The sequence below is a fragment of the Aspergillus japonicus genome (assembly GCF_003184785.1).
Source record: "Aspergillus japonicus CBS 114.51 unplaced genomic scaffold BO86scaffold_9, whole genome shotgun sequence".
NCBI classification, from domain to species: domain Eukaryota; kingdom Fungi; phylum Ascomycota; class Eurotiomycetes; order Eurotiales; family Aspergillaceae; genus Aspergillus; species Aspergillus japonicus.
The window spans coordinates 357,063-375,637 of record NW_020291646.1 but is presented as its reverse complement, the minus strand read 5'-3'; the positions used below and the strand labels follow the sequence as shown (position 1 = coordinate 375,637).

The window sequence follows — 18,575 nt, the reverse complement described above, 5'->3', positions numbered from 1 at the left end:
GAGATCAAAGAACTGAAGCGACCGTGGCTTTGGAGGAAAAAGGAGTACCTGCTTTGGAAAGAAGGAAAAGGGGCCTGGGAAATGCCCCGGAGCGGTGCCAAAGGGATTGTCGAAGGTATTGTCGAAGGGGGGGGGGCATGGGAAATGAGGTGCGGATGCCGGCGATCTGCGTGTGCCGCACCTACGCACCGTCCCGTGACGAGATTGGCATGACAGGGGACGAACCTTGAACCTTCAACCTTGAACCTTGAACTTGGAGCTTGTAATGCAAGTCCCCAAAACTTCGACGATGACCATTGGCGCAATATCCGGTTTACGGAGGAGTACGGCCCAATGCCCAATGGCCTGGGATCTTGGAGCAAGCATGCGGTCCACCCTTGAACTCCTTCAATTGCAAGATCACGCTTGGTCGGGGGAATGGAATACCCCGACTGAGATGGGGGGAGGGGAGAAATTGCCCTCAGAGGGCAGCAAGATTTCATTCTGGACTGGACCAGGGTCAAGCGACTAGTAGATTGTCCCTATGAATCCCCAACACTGTCTCCGGCCTCTGCGCACAACCACACAACAACTCAACAGATTTGAGACATTCATCGTACTCCAGCCCCCTTACCAGGATAGCCATCCAAATTCGCAGCAACCTGTCTCCTGCTTTCTCTGCCAGCGGGCATGTCTCCCCAGTTTAACTGATGAAAATTGCCGCCATCGCCTGGGGTCGATGCTCACGGACGCCCCCTGATTTACCCTCCCCACAACCGGACTGGAAGGTGTCAAAACGGCATCCATGAACAGGGAAATAGAATGGCTTCCGTTTGAGTCAACAGTCCAGAAAGGGAAGTATGGCCAGCCCAGCGCTCTTCGTGTGTTGACCGTGAAGAATCGTGCACAAGTCAAGGATCAGCCTGTCTGGATGGATGGGCACAGTCAACTTGCATTTCCCGTCGAGAGGGAAACGCTGAACTGAGACATTCGGAGAGAGACACACACAGAGAGAGAGAGGCGATCCGAACCCCAGCGCAGTAGTCACACTCCCCGATCGCAAAAGTGCTGGCCCCCTCTATTGCCCAGAGAATGTTCCCATTCTTGGTGTGTTCGTGCGCCCGACCTCTGACCGTGGATTTTGATGGCTGGGAGATATCCATGGCAGGCCTTCTTCGACTTCCCTCCCCTCATTCAGGTTTGGGCCCACCAGGAGAGAATACGCTCTGAATCAGGAGGTCAGGCGGCATTTTGCAAGAGTCGATTCGATCCTGTCCCACGACGGATGGAGAGTGAGCATCCTGCAATTTCGGCCGTCAACTCTGTCTGGTGTGTACGTTGCAGAGACCCGTCCTACAACCGGCCGGATTGCCTGAGACATTATTGCCTCACGTGCCGTCCCAGCCACTATGGAGCAAGTAGGATCGCAGAGTTGGAAGTTCGGGGAGATCGGTGTCAGCACGAAAACCCCTTGAATGCCTAATTCGAAAATCCGCTCTATGCGTGGTGCTTGTCATGCTCCTATCGAACTTGCGTTATTGATTTTCTTGCGTCACCTTTTGTATGCTCGGAGTCATCTTTCTCCTTTGTTCGTCCTCAGCAGCCAGTAGAGGTATAGGTACTCTGATACTCTGACGTCACTAGAAGCCAGCCATGATCATTCAACCTGCTTCCGACTGAAGGGGCCGTCGATACGGCATCAGCCTGGGCAGTACAACGAGCCCGCCTCTCTCAGTCCCGTCTGGCGCTATGTGGCAAGGCAACGAACGGCCCCACAAGAGGTGGTATCTTTCTGGAAGCGATGTCAACCAGGTGAACGACAGTCTGAACCTTATTGTGGGGTCTAGATCGCGTCCAGAAAGAACAACCCGTGGCGTTGTGGCTTTTGCGGTGGCTAAATGTCATCTACCCGGGACTCTGGATCGGGACTCTCAATCGCTTTGGGGTGGTTTCCACCGTCATGCAACAGCGATAGCCGCTCACTTGTTATCCTCTAGATAATTCTGTAGACGGAAAACTTGCCTGTACTGTATAGAGCAATGATAGATAGAAGCGAGAAACGAAAATCCGGAATATCTGTAATGTACTCTGTGCGATATCTCCTTAACCCTATGCGTTTTCCATCATGCTCCTACTATGTTGAGTTCGAAGTCCTAAGACAAGCGAGAGCAGCTCCTAAACAACTAGTGTCAGTTATTAGCTTTATCGCCTCACCGCGACACCTTACGTGTCGTCGGCCCACTACTTGACTAAGCCATTTCCTGTCTTCTGTCTTTCGTGCGCGGTTCTTGGGATAGCACATTGGCGATTTCCCCGTCGCTATTCACCATGGCTAGCAATTCCTACGGCACTGAATGCAATCTTCCAGGCGATCGATGTCAGTACAGGTGAGCATGCTCTGTTTCCAGCTCGATGGCTTTCGACTCACGCAATTGCAGGTGCTGCTTTCGAACTCTGTATCCTCAGAAGTCTCCTGAACCAAGGCCAACACGCTCCCTTGGAGAGTGAGTTCAAGACACGGTATAGAGTTTCGCAGAGTGAGCGACAGGATAAGACAGGGCTGGATACATGAGGCAATGGAGAATCTAGTCTGTTTCATTCTTGGATGATGACTTGGACATCCAGAAGAGCGAGGTCGATAACTTGCGCTGTCTAGTGATGAGAATAGCATATTTCACAGCAGGTTCGCATCCTCATATCCAGATGTCCATTCCACTTCTCATCGCATTCCAGTGCACTGTGCTTGAGAGCCAGGCAGACATTCGTGAGTCGTCTTTTCGTCCTTCGTTCACACCGCGGGTAGTTCTGGTAGGCAGCGGCTTTCATCCTGACGCTTCTGATCGAAACGCTGTGCTTGCACGATTCGGAGTAGCCTGCGGATATTCCCATGTCAATTGAGTATGCTCGCTAACATGAAAGTCGTTTTGTATCCTAGTTACCTTGCAAGTCTCGAGACTGACACTCACCCTCACCCCTCATTTCTGCGGCAACAAACCCAATCTCACATTACGGCCGCGAGACTCCTGTGTGTCTTGAAACATTTGATCCCATAATCCAACATGAAGAGCATCGGGGGGCAACTGAGTACGTATTCTCTGAGGCTCCGTGCTCTAAGCATTATCGGCTAATGTTATTGTACGAGAGGGGAAAGGGATAGGCGTCGGGCATTCCCAATCAGCAGAAACAGAGGCTACGCGTTCTGAGGAAAACTTTTCGAACAACTGGGACAAGATGGCTGGCGGAGGCTCATCCAACCAGGGCCAGCATGGTCATCACGGTCACCACGTCCCAGGCTCGGAAGCGGAGACAGAGAAAGGTAGTTCGGGGCTTGTCAACATCATTCGTATTATCATCAACGTGACGAGCCAACCTGATCTCGACGCCACTCATAACATCACCAATGCGACAGCTATTGGCATGCAGGACAGTCATGATGACAAAAACCGTTTCGGGGTCTTTGGATCGGCGGTTGTGGAGAAGCAAGGTACCTCGGAGCTTATTGCAAGACTGCCTCTCGTTCAAGGTTCCATGACAGTCACCATTCAGACCAATCAGGGAGGCCAAGCCACAGAGTTCCATAGCGAGCCTTTCAACATCGATGAAAATATCAGATCAGAGTAGCTTGGTACAGTGCCCCCCTCCCCCCGACCACGTCTTCTCGAGGTTGGACCATTTCAGCAGCGAGTCAAGGGCACAGTTCAGGCTGTCATTCTCGCCAGGGTTCAGGCTTGGTTGCCCTCGTCTCGTACGACAGCAGCCAAGGCTCAATTTTCGATGGACCGCGCGGATTCTGCCCCAAGAAACCTCAATGCACCAGCTCATAACAATTATTCCGTTCCCAATCCTTGTCAAAGCGTCAACGGGTCACTTCCTGCTTCGTTCCTTCCGCGTGCTTTTTTTCTCTCTCTCTCCTTTCTTTCGGTATACTAGAGTCATTCCTGTATGGAACACAGCCCCCTTGAATCAAAGTCTGCTACACTAGCACTAGTGAACTTCCTTCAAGCTCTTCCTCCTTAGCTAACATTCTATGTCGTCTGTCAGAAGGTTTATTCTCACTTGCATTTCTTGACTTCAGGCCAGAGTAATCCTACACATGTACAAGAATACGAGCTGTAGGGATCTTGATCGTCGGCATTCGAGCCGAGTTGGTGTTGTACTTTCAGAGTTGTTGGCAGGTATCCCTGCCCAATACACCAGCATCTTCTCACGATGTTCACGAATCTCGCAGCGTACAGGGACCCAGCTGCGTTTGAAATTCGAACAGCAACAGACGATGTGCCACAGTCGGGATTTGGTGGTTTGAAAAGTGACGATGACGGCAATTCCCTGAGCTATTACGCTCTCGCTCCATCTATAAAGACTGGCCGTTTCGCCCTTTCTTCCTGTCATCTCAAGGGCATCTCTCAGGCCACGGTTTCTTGTCGCTCCTCCCATTACACATCAATCTATTGACACTTTGAACTTGGAATCTACCTTCTTCTTTTTCTTCTTCTTCTCCGCCTCCCTATAAACTCTGGTAGAATTCAGCCAACTAGTCATGGTCTGGTACTCCGTGGTGGCGCGGTGGTTCCGTGTACGCCGTGATCAAGACATCGAGTTGGAGGATGGTCAAGGGTTCCGAACAGGGCCGGCAGCGCAAGAAACAGCAGCGGATCAACACGACATACTGCCCGACCGCAAAACGAAGGGCTATGATGAGCTGGCAATGTTCATGGCTCGAGATCCCCCGTCTCTGATTTTCCGACGATTCGACGAGCTGAACATCAAGAATCTGCTCTACCTGCAGGCAGAACTGACATCTCACGAGCTGGCCCTGCAAAACATTGTCGATCGGGATTCTGAACACGGTCACGCAGTGGTAGAAGATGACTATGCAGTGCCGGATATGATCTTGAATGCGAACAACCGCCAGTGGAAACTGATCCTCAAAATTCGGAAGATCCTGAAACAATACAGTGAGTCTCGAACCTGCTTTCTGGGCACTTTGGGCACTCTCTCATGATTTACGGTGCAATCTTCTAGACACGGCTCTGCAACAATACCGGGATCTGCGGAGAATGAGCGAGCCGCATGCCTCCGACCTTCGCAACCTTTCCATGCTCAGAAACACCGTAGAGAAGAAACTAACACCGGGTGATATTGTCGATCATCACCTGCTACCCCTCGAGCAGTGGCAACGAGCTCCCCTTGTACCCGACCGCGTGGCACTGTGCAGTCCGCTCGAGGGAGCAGATCCAATGACACGGTGGTCATACTATCACCTCGGCCCCTTATGTTACAAAGTGTTTGGGCCGAGAAAGACCGACGTAGGTTGCGCTCTCCTCTCCTCCTCCTCCTCCTCCTCCTCCTCCTCTTCTCCCTTCTTCTTTCTTTCCTCTTCCTCTTCCTCTTCTTCCTCTTCTTCTTTTTCTGTCTTTCTCTCTCCCTCTCTTCCTGGTTTGTTCCTAGGGCTCAGGCTCTGGTCTTGGCTTTACTTGTCGTCTCTGATCTCAAGTGCAGACGCCCAAGCACGACGAAGAAAACGGATACCACTGGCAGTACAGAAACCGTCGCAAGATTGGTCGGGCAACACACATGCTTTTTCTCATTATCGCGAGCGCGGCGATCGCCTCCGTGATGTGGGGTTGTCCGTCATGAAAGGGGCAAAGCGACGCCTGTGGTTTGCCATAGCCATGGGCGTTGGCTTTGTGACTTTGGTTGGGTTTATGGTCCCCGCGCGTCGAGCCGAAATCATTGTGCTCGCAGCAGCGTGAGTAGCAAAACACTCCTTCCTTCTTTCCGCCCAAGTAAAGTGGCTGCTAATTGTCGGTTTGGGGTTGTAGGTACGCCGCGATTGAGGCGTCTCTCCTGGTCAATGCGGCTACCGGGCAGAGCAACATTGGTTCCCCGGGTCATTGATACCGCGTAGTTGGTGTGCGGGTGCTGCTTTGCTGTTGTTCAATGTGCTCTGTCCTTTCCTCTGGTTTTTTTTGGCTTTCGAGATTGCGTAACAGATTGCACCTGAGATTTTGCCGGCGTTTGGGGTTCGAGTTTGGCTACGATGGAATAACCAGATTGGCAAGATTGAGAGAAATGGAATGCGATTGTGAACTTTGAATCGTTGTGCTGCTGCGATGCTGCCCGCTGAAAGCGGAGCTGGAAGCAGAGTGTAATCCGGACCCCCTCACCCCTTCATCCCCACTTCTCGCCCTCGCCCATCCTTAAGTAGCCCTAATGGAAGCTCATACAAACTATGCAACTGAAGTGGACGGTTTATGACGGGCCGCTAAGGCGCCTGTCAGGCCGGCGTGGCACTGTCGGACTCTATAGCGGAGTCTATAGCACTTGGAGTAAACAGCCCCCGTCTTGCTAAGGTGGAGCGCGGCTGGTAAGTTAACAACTACGTACAAGTACGGTCTATTCTTGCTAGATTCTTACAAGGTTAAGAACAACCAACAACTTGGAAGTATTTCACCCACTTGAGCACGAGCGCGGGGACGGATGTACCTTCAGTCCAGTTCTGCGGCAGGAGCACGCGGTTAATTACTATGTACTGAACTATGTAGTTAGGGGCACTCATTGCACTAAGAATGTCCTAGACAGTAAGGCAACTCAGATTCATGCTGTCACCTCCTTTCTACGTGCCGCGTGGAGGATCCTTCGGTCCTACAGCAAGCTACTCGTGCGAAGTTGCAAAACCACCGATTGGTTTCTTTATCGTCCCCCCCCCCCCTTATAACGAAACCAATCACTGTCTAATCCAATCTGCGGCCCGATGAGCTTGACAACCCGGAAAACCCCCCCCCCCAGAGACTTGAAGAGATGACTGGTAAAGGCATACTCTCGGCAAAACTCACTCGGATTGGTCCAGATTGGCACAAGTAGCCCACCGTGAGCCCTAATACAAACTATGCCACTCGAGTGGCGGGCGAGGCCGTTCAGGCAGGCCTTCAGACATTCGGCGCTGTGCCTCTTGAGTCTCGGCAAGGAACGCCTCACGATGGTCGTCAGTCAGCCATCTGCGACGGCAGGGACACGTCTTCCCATACCGGGGTTGCTCGACACAATCCCCCCAGGGACTCAGCCATGGTTGACGACACTGCAGACAGGTGTTTCTGTAGGGGGCGTCGCGGTTCGCCCGTCCCCGACACCAGTCCCGAATACAGTCGACATGGGCGGCGAAGCCGCAGTGGCGCTTGCACCAGAAGATGGCCTCGAGCTTGTCTCCCAGCGGACCGCAACAGACCTGGCACTCGTGGCCATGACTGAACGGGGTGGGATGGCGCGGTTGCTGCGTGTTATCAGTGCCCATACGAGCAACGGCGGCGGCTCCCACATATTTCTGAATACAGGCGCGGATGGTCGCCTCGACCTGCGGATCACTCAAGGCCGCGGTGCTCTCGTCCAAGCGGACCATAGTGTCGAAGGCACGCCACTTCCAGTCTTTCCGAGGGGAGGTCAGCCAGAGATCGTGATCTAAAAGGCCCCGCGCGCGCTCCCAGCCCTCCTTGTGGAGTCGGGCTAAGGTGGGCGCGTAATGACCCCAGTGGTAAGAGACCAGCTCGAGGCCCCCACGGGTCGCTTGCACCCATTTCTCGTACGCGCTCCCATCACCCGGGCGCTTCTCCATCTCTATCACTCCGCCCACTGACTGCCACACGGCTTCCAGGAAACAGGTGAGATCTTGCTGGGGCCCACCCAGCACATGGACCCACGGAGTCTCCCTTTGGGTCACCCAGGACTCATGAATTTCCAAATGTTGGTAAGTCCAGAGTCTGCAGAAGACATCGAGCGCGACGCGAAGTGCAGCAAGGTCGAGAGGCGCATCAGGTGGAGCACAGTCAAGGCCAGGCATCATTACAACCTGTATGCGGTCCAGTCGAAGCTCGGAGTGATTGGATTCTTGTGGGGACGGGGAAGTGACCTCACGATCCGCATGTCTATTAATTTATACTCTGAACTTTGCCCTTCAACCATCGGTCCGGGGTAACGGGTAAAGAAGCCGGGTGGATTGTTCGCTCTTTGATGCTGTAGAGACAAAGGATCGCGTATCTCTTTTTATTCACTGTCCGGATTGTGCCTCCCGAGATGATTGGAGTTGTGGACCAGGGTTGGAAGCCAAGGAGTCACCTTATTGTGATGCACGGACTTCATTGTACTTGAGCCTTTGGAAACCATTGGCAACAACTCATATTGTAGAGAGTTCAGCAATCCGATCGATAAGCAGGTAGGCTCGAGACAAAGAAAATACAGAAGTGGGAACCAGGAGAGAGCGAGACGAACAAAGGCGGGACGGGAACAAAAAAGATCTCCCCGACTGGGAGTCGAACCCAGGTCTCCCGCGCTTGTTCCTGGACGGGAGTGACAAGCGGAAATCATGACCGTTAGACCATCGAGGATGGAATGGTGGCGAGCAAATATTCCGGCAATATGTTCACAACCATGCGGTTCAAGGAGCGTCCGACCTGCCCCCGAGGTGACACGCACAGTAACTCCGTTGCTCTTTTGACATTCTTCCTTCCTCCTGCCTCGAATCACTGTCTGGCGGTGAAGTCGCCGGAGTATCTGCGACTGTCTCGCGCCGCGAGATAGGCCATTCGCTGGACTTTTGGTGCTCCTGTGGCTGCTGTGGAATCTATTCGATGATCGAACAGTATTCGAGAGCCGAGAGACCAGTAGTAAAAGCTACTATCAACTCCACTCTTGTTGAATTGCCCTTCCGATCTGCTCTTATTCGTACTAGAGGTATGTCGTCGTTGTAGCATATCGTTACAATTTCCTATGTAATATCCCTCTGCTGTCGTCTCCGACTACCCGATATCATCAACCACTCTTTATTATACATGACCTCACGTTATTCCCTTCATCTTTGGTCAACATCAAGGGTCTGCTGTGCGATAGCTAATCTGTGCTACACAAAGCAGAAGGAATGAAGACCTTGCATGTGGGGGGACCGAACGGCGACAGCCTTCCACCCTCACGGGTGCTTCGAGCGTTCCCAGGCATACCCCCCCCCCCCCCCCAAACCCCCAAGCAGCATGTCCCAATGCAAATTCTTGCTCTAGTCCCTTGACCTCACCCTGACGACGGATGAACCAACGATTCGAAGTGGTCCCGAAAACCCGATTTATCGTCCGCCGCACACACGACCCTGATTTCCCCTCCGCGGGACCAAGAGAGTTCGACCCGACGAGCAGAAAACTTGATATGGTACCAAACCACCATCTCCGCCATGCACGGTCAATGACGGACTCGCGAGTCTAGAATATCGGCCCCCTCCCCCGTGGAAGGGGCCTGGCTTCTCCCCGGATTGACTCTGCCTGTGTGGTTTCGCCCCGCCGATCCGGTCGAAGCCACCGCACTCAGGCCTCTACGCATCTACATCGCCAAACCTACCCCTCTCAGCTGTGAAATTCTACAGCTCATATTCAATGCTCCATCGCCAAACAATGGCCTCGCATCCCGCCGCAAGCCCGCCTCCGCCCGTACCCGAGAGCATCCACGCCCTCGACCACGAGATCCGGTCGCACTGGCCTAGTATCCAGCACCTCCTCACCGAGCTGCTAGACATCACGCCCCCGGCCCGCGACGCACCGCTCACGCACCACAGCACGCCGCAGGACATCACGCGAATCCGCCGATGGGCGCGCCCGGGCCCACCGCAGCCGCTGGAGACGGTCATCGGCGAGGCGCGCGCCATCTTCGATCACCGGGTGCGCATCAACCACCCGCTGTTCTTCGGGTTCATCCCGTCCGGGACGATCCAGCTGAGCTGGGTGGGCGACATGCTGATGGCGGCGTTCAACGCGCACGGCGGCGGCCGGAAGGTCGGGCTGGGGCCGTGCGTGGTCGAGGAGGAGCTCCTGCGCTGGCTGGCGGCGCGCCTGGGCCTGCCGGCCCGCACCGCGGGCGGGGTGTTCGTGTCCGGCGGCTCCGTGGCGAATCTGATGAGCATTGCCGTGGCGCGCGACCAGAAGCTCGATGGCGACAGGCAGGCGGCGCGCGGGGTCATCTACCTCAGCGAGCGGGCGCACTACGCCGTCGCCAAGATGGCGCGCGTGCTCGGGTTCGTGGATCGCCAGATCCATCGCGTCCGCTGCAGTGAGGCCTTTGAGCTCGACGTCGAGGACCTGAAAGAGCAGTTGGTCGCCGACCGACGCCAGGGGCTGGTGCCGTTCATGATCGTCGCGACCTGCGGGTATACCGAGACCGGGACAGGGGATCCCGTCGAGGATCTGGCGGACATCGCGCGGAGAGAGTCGCTGTGGCTGCATGTCGACGGGGCGTACGGTGCCTCAATGGCGCTGTCGCACGCCCATGCGCATCTGGTGGCGGGGCTTGGCGCCGCGGACAGCGTCGCCTGGGATGCGCACAAGTGGCTCTTTTCCTCCTTCGGCTGTGGGATGCTCCTGGCTCGCGACCGGGACCATCTCCGCTCGACCTTCGGGGTACACTCCGAATTGATGGATCAGCAGTCGGGCGGCTTGAGTGAGCAGCCTGAGCCGTGGGATCTCAGCGTGGAGCTGACTAGACCCGCTCGAGCGATGAGTCTGTGGTTCATGCTCAGAGTGTTGGGTGAAGAGCGGATTGGCAGGATGATTGATTATGGGATTTACATGGCGGACTCAGTGCAAGCCCGCCTGCAAGCTCGGGAGGGATGGGAGATCCTCACCACCGCGAAGCGCGGTATCGTGACGTTTCGGTATAACCCAGGACCGTGCTCGGAAGAGGATTTAGATGGAGTCAACACTACGATCTCGGACACACTGGTCGAAGACAACCTGGCAGGCATTTTCTCCGTTCGTGTGTCAGGAGTCGTCAGCCTCAGGGTGTGTTGTATCACTACGCGACTGAGCGAGGAGGATATCGATCGACTTATTCAACAAATAGACATGACAGCGAAAGAGGTGACCAAGCATTTCTAGTGCAATGGTCCGCTATATACTCTCCTGTCTCCATGCACCCTGCCAAGCAGCATAGAGTCAAATGATATCTTCCTGATGGGACTCAAGGAAGTGATTCCTTCTTTCAAATTCCAAGGCTCTCCTGAACTAGAATATGTACACAAGGCAACAGTCTCATGCACTATCCTTCGCATCTGGAACAATGGGCACATAGTAGGAAAACTTGTTGTCAGGATCGTACTCGGACTTGACGGACCGTAGCTTCTTCAACCGCCATTCCTCGTAGCCGTACACGGATTCCAGGGACCCATGGCCAAATGCATAGTTGACATAGGTCGTTGGCACTCTGTCGGGCTGGCCGTCTAGCATAGCGTCTAGTATACCGCTGGCAAGTTGCGATGCGGGTTCCTCAAGACGGAGGGCGGGCAAATACGCTATCATCGCGACCCTAGTTCGTGAGCGTTAGCTCTCCACTTTCCCAGTCGTAGTCCAGAGGGAGGATTGAACTCATACACCCGACTATTATCGTCACGATGGGGAAATGCCGAGCTATCAGGGTCAATTGCTCGGGCCGCTGCCGGGTTATTCGCCTCGAACAGAAGAATGGAAGGCTTGAGCCCCGGGTACTCCTTCAAGTACGTATTGAACAGATCATACGCCTGACGACACGCTGTCACGTTGAATATCTGGAGACCGGTGGTAGACATCATTTTCGCTAGTCCCTTCGTACAGGGTAGACTGACCCTGCCATTTCGCGTCGCATCCGGCATGGCGGGATAGGGCACGGCGCCTGCGACAACGTTAATCGGACCGAGGTTGTTGAAGGGCGCCAGGTATTTTTCTGCTTCACGTTCGGGGCCGAGAAAATTGAATGACCACCAAATCACAGCCTCGTTACTGTCAGTCGAGAAGCAACAATGCAGGGGTCGGGAGACTCACATCGCTGAGGCTAAGAAGCGGGTTCCACTCGTAATGGCCGAAATGGAAGTCCAGCTCGAGCGGCTGTGTTCCGTCACCTATTATGTTGTTGAGTGCTTGAAACAGGCTTTCGAGCTTGTCCTTCGTGTAGAAGTAGTTCCGAAAGTACCAGGTCTTGGTCGGGGGTGGGTAGACCTTTATCTCGAGGCTCGTCACGACACCCAAGTTGTGACCAGCCCCTTTCATCGACCAGAACAAGTCCGGATGGGAATCACTAGAAACGACGATGGAACTTCCATTGGCCAGAACAATGTTCAACGTCACAAAGTTGTCGCTCATCATCCCATACTGGCCCTGGTATCTTCCGTGGCCTCCACCGATGGCTGGGCCAACATGTCCGATGCACGCGCAGACACTGGTCGCTGGGGTGGAGCCAGCGTCAGCTACCCAGATTATGAAGGAGTACCAGGCACTTACTGGTGACTAAACCCTCTTTCCAGAGCGCATCGATCAGGCTTTGTGTCTCAGTGCCGCCTTGCACGGTGGCAGTCTGTCTCGCGTGGTTTACGGTAACGTTCTGCAACAGTCGTAGGTCGATTCCCAGCCCTCGGAATGTTCCCTGAGATATCGGCCACCCGTGGCCTCGGTTGACCGTGTAGAAAGGGATGCCGTTTCTGTTCGCATACTGAATCTACTTCACCTTAGCCAAGAGTCAATTCGCACCAAGCAGGTCACCTACCACGGTGGAGACATCGGACTCACAGCCGACTTGGGCGATGACCGTGAACTGGGGAGGCAGGTATTCCTCATATCGCAGGGTCGCACCCAGCCAGCGAGGATCGTTGGGTCCGAAGACACTGGAGGAATTGCAGAGTAGTGGACCAAGCTCGGTTTCGATTTGAAATGCAGTCAGTTCAGCCCGCGTCCTGGGACAGAGACCGTCGACGCAGCCGGTCGGCGATGCTTGTCCAAGGGATGACAGAAGGACAAGCGCCCACGTGATGAGGATTGGGAACTGCATGATGTTTGAAGCAAGAATATAAGCTAAATCACCTTCCGTCGAAGTGTCAAGGGAGAAATCTTGACGTTCGGAGATGGGTAAATGAACGGGCAGGGAATCATGAGGTGAATCAGTGGTGGCACCAACAGGGCAGGTAGTCGTACACTCTCCTTGGGAGAGAAGGAGCCATGAGCGCTGTCTCTTTACGGCGACTGCCACTGTCGGAGTTTCTACTCCCTCTGTGTACTCCAGAACGCCATGCAGACAACCGGGCTTGAGGAGCATGGCGTAGATTGGAGACACGGTCACATGATCGCAGCCTTCATAGTGTATGATGAGTTACGCCGATCGTGTCGAGGATTGCAACACCTGAGACTTCCCCGCTATACTGTACAGGATACATCCTGAGATCTTAATGATAGAAGACATTCGAATTCATCTTCTAGACTTCATCGGGGCGGCAACTTGAGAAAAGAGAGAGGGAGCCAAGGCAAAATACCATATGTACATGGCTCAGCATGATTATCAACATATAATATGTGGATCGCCTGCATTCAGGTATCGAATACACACGTGCAATGCCTGTCATCTGTTTCAAAACAGAATGGAAGTCAGAATCATCTGTTTACACATCGCAATGAAGGTCGAGATCCTGAGCTTGTACATTGTTCACATACCAACATCCGGAGGATATATATAGTGGAGATCTAACTTCTCGAAATAACATCTCAAAACTGTCTGAGTGAATCCAAGCCAAGCCAAGCCCACCCTAACATGAAGAGTCCCAAAAGTGTACGCTCTTGGCTCTAGCCTTGCAGCCAAGTCCCGCGCACACTATCAGCCCGCCTCATTCAAGCCAATTCCTCTGCAGTGCCAGTCCAGACTTCGAGTGAATCAAATCCAGCACGAATGAGCAAAGAGTGTTGAATCGCGATGAAAGAGGGTCAACCACTACAAGTCCAGCGAATTCAGATCATGGCTTGCAAAAGAAAGACTGGCCTTCAAGCTGCAGCCACCCCCGAGTTAGTCTCCCATACACTGGACTATCAAGTCTAGTCCTTGGGGTTCCAAAAGTCCAACCCCACCGCGAAGAAAACTCAAGCATCATTTCACACCGGCCAAAATCATGCAGTGGGATACAACACGTTAACGGCCCGGACATCGGCTCTGACATTCTAGCTCCCCCAGTGGGTCGTCTGCGAACGTGCTACGACATGCTGTGTTCATCATTCTCTATGGCCAACTGAAAAAATTTGAGTCATCAGCTCTGAGTAGACGACACTTGACAACGAGGGTGAGTATCCGGCTTGTCAGCCAAACACAGCAACGAAGCAGCAGGCAACAGGCCAGTCAACCCACCGACTACCTCCGCGCCATCATCCTTCCAATCTCCTAGCCTCGTGGGCTCCGGTGCCGGCCCTACCCAGTGCCATGATGACACTAGTAGTTCTAGTCCCTGCCGGTTCCAGCATAATCACCGACTAGTCCGACGTGCGTGTGCCCCTGAGGCGACAGCAGCACTGGGCGGTTTGATTGCCACTGAGCTCGAGCCCCTCTCAGAGACCAGGTTGACGGAAGGCGATGTCCGCCATCAACAGTACATCACCACCATCACGACCATTGCCACCGTCCTTGACTCGTAGCTTGCCTCCATCGCCATATCCAGCATCGATTGGAGTACTCACACATCACAAATATCTCAATCTACCCACATGTGGCACGACAACGTGCAATTCGCCCACACCATGCAGCCACACCCGTTCTTCACGGGGTCATCCCACCTCTCACAGGTGTAATCCTACGCATAGTACCCGCTCAAACCTCTTGCCGTCGGGCTACCTCCCAGATGCGAACAGAGTCGAGTGTGTGCGTGGGTTCACACTGGACTCCCATCGCCAGTCGCGGCAATTCGGCCGTCGGGCGAACTAGCAGGGGAGTGGATAACCCCCGGTAGGGCAATCTCGTTTGCGCAGAGGTCCCGCCAATTGCAGTGGAAGAAGGAGCTCATCAGTGCACGACTATGGGCAACCATGGAGTACGTCAAGGAACCACCAAACCACTGGCAGACATCACACCTACGAGCTGTAGCGGGTGTGGCCTGGTGCGACCGTGGCAAGACCAAGATGACACCGAATGGCAATAGTAGGAGTGGTTCAATATCACCATGTTCAATGCTGAGTGCATCGGACTGGTCGTGGCCCGCTACTTTCACAAATTACGAAGAACTTTACTCGGTTATCGAAGGCCAAACTCCAGAAACGTAGCTGAGATTGTCATACCTAAGTATGAGAAGCATCTTATCAAATCCCATTTCCCAAGCAAAGCATCTCAATGAATGCTGGATCCTCATCAGTTCCCAAGTCATCCCACCGAGTTGTGATTTAGTGATCGGGAGACTACAGAGTTTTCTCGGGGTGGGGAGTTAGATAATGATTTATCACGACCCGACCAATTTACGTTGCAGCCAGGCCACGTACTAGTGGAACACTAAAAGTCACTGAGGTCTGTAGTGTAGTCTGTGTCAGACGCCTCAGCATTGTTTGGAATTGGTGGTCTCCCAGGCTCCCCACCGGTGACACTGTGAAAAATCTGATACCAGGGCCACGGATCAGATAAGACAAGATCCCGATCAGATAACCTAAGCCAGAGGCCACGACCGTCATCACTGGATAAGTATTCAACCCTCACCGAGAAAACCCTCACCGCGAGGCGAGAGATTTGTTGCTCTCCACTGACAGCAAACCAAGACCGGTCCGAGAAATAAGCGATAGGTGGGAAGGGCTTGAGAACGCACGGTGGGGATGTGTGATGCAGCCAGAGGGGCGCCAATTTTCGAGCTATCAAAGTGCCCCTCTTTGCTCCGCTTGGCAGTACCTTACCATACGCGATACCACACCTTCCTTACCATCGTACAATACTATACGTACGTGCAATACAGTGCTATCACTCGCATTGCCAACACAGCTCCGTTTCTCTCCGTTCGCCCTCGCCCTCTCCCTCTCCCTCTCCCTCTCCCCCCTCAGCCGGCCGAAGCCTTAGCCACTTCCACTGCTCAGGCAAGAAACGAGCCTGCCCCACCGTAGCTCCTGCGCAAACTTACTTGCGCGCACTAACGCAGCCATACCCAGCCAGCATAATCAGATGGGCTGGTGGATCGGAGCACACTTCCTAAAACCAAACCAAAAGCCCACCCCGGCAAACGACCCCCCCACGGCGATGACCACTGCTTATACGCTGCGCTAGCCGGACGCAAGGTTCCATTTCTGCATTTCTTCATTTATAAAGGGCATGGACCGCCCCTTGCGCTTCACCTGCTCGAGTTCTTCCATCCCACCCATCCCTCCGGAGTTCCACCCTCACCAACCCCGCCCTCCAACATGTTCACCAAGTTGCGGGCTCCCTTCCGTCGCTCGACGACGGATGAGGCCGGCACCGCCGTCACCCTGCCCTCCCCCGTCGAGGGCTCCAGCAGCGCCCTGCCCGGCGAGAAGAATGTTGAGGCCGGCGTAGCGCCCACCACCGACAGCACCAACACCGACTCCGACGAAGAGCACCCCGAGTCGACCGAGGATCAGGCCGGTACTTTCACCGTCGAGGCCATCACTGCCACCTGGACCAAGGCGTCGTTGATTGCCGTCTTCATCAAGTACGCCTGCCCTGCCCCCTCTCCCACCTTTTCACCTTCCCAACTACCTCAATCCTGAATACTGGGGGGATATACCGTTCCGGGGGAGAACCCCCGGACCCCCCTTCTTTTCAACTCCCCAGCACCCGCAATCTCAGCCCAACATCCCCCCGAACAACCACTAACCCAACCTAGCATCTGGTTCCTCTACTTCGTCAACGCCTTCCAAGTCGAGATCCTGTCCACGCTGGTCCCCTATCTCACCTCCGCATGGGACTCGCACTCGCTCCTCAACGTCATCTACGTGGTCTCCGACTGCTGCACGGCGGCGATCTTCATCCCGCTGGCCAAGATGATGGACGTGTGGGGGCGAGCCGAGGGCTTCGCGTTCATGGCGATCATCTCGACGATGGGGCTGATCATCATGGCGGCGTGCCACAACCTGCCGACCTTCTGCGCGGGCTACGTCTTCTACAACGTCGGCTTCTCGGGCATCACCTTCTGCGTCGACACCCTGACGGCCGACGCGTCGCAGCTGCGCAACCGAGCCCTGGCCTACGCCTTCACCTCCTCGCCCTACATCATCTCCGCCTTCGCCGGCCCCAAGGCCGGCGAGGACGCCCTGGGCATGAGCATGCGCTGGGCCTTCGGCGCCTTCGCCATCATCTTCCCCGTCGTCGCCGCGCCCCTCTACTGCATCCTGCGGTACAACACCAACAAGGCCAAGAAGGAGGGCCGCCTCGTGCGCGAGCGCAGCGGCCGCACTCTCACCCAGAACATCTGGTTCTGGGCCATGGAGTTCGACGGTATGGTCCCCCTTTCCCCCACCCCCCACCCCCCTTGACTCTCGCTGATTTCGGATGCAGTGGTCGGCGTGATCCTCTTCTCCGCCGGACTGGTGGTCTTCTTCCTGCCCTTCGACATCGCCAGCATGGCGCCGCACGGCTGGAAGACGGGGTACATCATCGCGATGATCGTGGTGGGGTTCTCGATGATCATCTTCTTCGCGATCTGGGAGTACTACTTCGCGCGGGTGCCGTTCTTGAAGCTGAAGTACCTGACGGACCGGACGGTGCTGGGCGCGTGCCTGCTGGACGCGACGTACCAGGTGTGCTACTACTGCTGGGACAGCTACTTCACCTCGTTCCTGCAGGTGGTCAACGACCTGTCGGTGGCGGACGCGGGCTACGTGAACAACACCTTCGACGTGGTGTCGGGCGTGCTGCTGCTGTTCATCGGCTGGCTGATCTCGCGCACCGGCAAGTTCCGCTGGCTGCTGTACTGGGCCGTGCCGCTGTACATCTTCGCCCAGGGCCTGATGATCTACTTCCGCCGCCCCAACCAGAACGTCGGGTACCTGGTCATGTGCCAGATCTTCATCTCGATCGGTGGCTCCGTGTTCATTCTCGTGCAGCAGCTGGCCGTCGAGGCCGCCGTGGACCACCGCCACGTCGCGGCCACCCTGGCGCTGCTGAACGTCGTCGGCACCGTGGCTGACGGCATCGGCTCGACCATCTCCGGCGCCATCTGGACCAACACCTTCGAGAAGGGCCTGTACAAGTACTTGCCCGCCTCGGCAATCCCGGACATCGACGACATCTACGAGGACATCGACACCCAGCTCAGCTACCCGGTGGGGAGCGCCGTCCGCACCGCCATCCAGGAGGCGTACGGCTACGCGCAGACCCGCATGCTGGCCGTGGGCACAGGGTTGTTCGCGCTGTCGTTCATCTGGATGTTCATGATCCGCGACATCGACCTGCGCAAGAAGAAGCAGGTGCACGGTATGGTGTGGTAGGGGGCAGTATCAAACCACAACACCAACACCAACAACAAAAGGGGAGAAGGAAAAGAAGGAGAAGGGGAAAGGGGAGGAAGCATTGTCCCACAAACCTATCACAGATACCTGGCGCCTTTTGCCGTTTTCACACGTTACCCCGTTTTTATCTGCAGTCCGTGACCACGCGCTGTTTAGTTTATACCTATGTAGCTAGTTTTTAATTCCCCTGCATTGCCTGCATGATGCATCCTGCATTTATTGTCTTGTTGTAGTGGGAGTACGATCTACATTGTAGGAGGGACATCAAACTTGGCTTTTCTTGGTGTCTTGGAGAGTCTTGGATGTCTTGGACTGCGTCTTGGACAGTCTTGGACTCTTGGACGCAAAGCT

The 18,575-nt window shown here is 54.9% G+C and overlaps 5 protein-coding genes and 1 non-coding gene across 6 annotated transcripts; 3 read left to right on the top strand and 3 right to left on the bottom strand.

Annotated features, from left to right (window-relative positions):
* Nucleotides 1–3,210: 3,210 nt before the first annotated feature.
* BO86DRAFT_407836 (uncharacterized protein) lies at nucleotides 3,211–5,884 on the top strand (the record flags this gene model as incomplete). The annotated part of the gene is made up of 5 exons (XM_025674302.1): nucleotides 3,211–3,463; nucleotides 4,500–4,934; nucleotides 5,002–5,285; nucleotides 5,523–5,728; nucleotides 5,802–5,884. The coding sequence occupies 5 exons, from the start codon at nucleotides 3,211–3,213 to the stop codon at nucleotides 5,875–5,877; spliced, it is 1,254 nt and encodes a 417-aa protein (XP_025530258.1). The 3' UTR covers nucleotides 5,878–5,884.
* Nucleotides 5,885–6,856: 972 nt separating this feature from the next.
* On the bottom strand, nucleotides 6,857–7,813 carry BO86DRAFT_397224 (uncharacterized protein; the record flags this gene model as incomplete). The annotated part of the gene is made up of 1 exon (XM_025673491.1): nucleotides 6,857–7,813. One exon carries the CDS (start codon nucleotides 7,811–7,813, stop codon nucleotides 6,857–6,859), a length of 957 nt encoding a protein of 318 aa, XP_025530257.1.
* Nucleotides 7,814–8,267: 454 nt separating this feature from the next.
* BO86DRAFT_t89 lies at nucleotides 8,268–8,357 on the bottom strand. Its single transcript has one exon. It is a non-coding gene; the product is annotated as a tRNA-Asp (tRNA).
* A 1,050-nt stretch (nucleotides 8,358–9,407) lies between these two features.
* BO86DRAFT_307221 (pyridoxal phosphate-dependent decarboxylase family protein) lies at nucleotides 9,408–10,883 on the top strand (the record flags this gene model as incomplete). The annotated part of the gene is made up of 1 exon (XM_025667728.1): nucleotides 9,408–10,883. The coding sequence occupies one exon, from the start codon at nucleotides 9,408–9,410 to the stop codon at nucleotides 10,881–10,883; it is 1,476 nt and encodes a 491-aa protein (XP_025530256.1).
* Nucleotides 10,884–11,036: 153 nt separating this feature from the next.
* BO86DRAFT_416905 (FAD-binding oxidoreductase) lies at nucleotides 11,037–12,801 on the bottom strand (the record flags this gene model as incomplete). Its single annotated transcript, XM_025675002.1, has 5 exons — nucleotides 11,037–11,310; nucleotides 11,376–11,752; nucleotides 11,802–12,202; nucleotides 12,258–12,471; nucleotides 12,520–12,801. The coding sequence occupies 5 exons, from the start codon at nucleotides 12,799–12,801 to the stop codon at nucleotides 11,037–11,039; spliced, it is 1,548 nt and encodes a 515-aa protein (XP_025530255.1).
* Nucleotides 12,802–15,814: 3,013 nt separating this feature from the next.
* On the top strand, nucleotides 15,815–18,424 carry BO86DRAFT_454394 (MFS siderophore iron transporter). The gene is made up of 3 exons (XM_025677056.1): nucleotides 15,815–16,426; nucleotides 16,601–17,211; nucleotides 17,272–18,424. The coding sequence occupies exons 1-3, from the start codon at nucleotides 16,158–16,160 to the stop codon at nucleotides 18,201–18,203; spliced, it is 1,812 nt and encodes a 603-aa protein (XP_025530254.1). The 5' UTR covers nucleotides 15,815–16,157; the 3' UTR covers nucleotides 18,204–18,424.
* The last annotated feature ends 151 nt before the right edge of the window (nucleotides 18,425–18,575 follow it).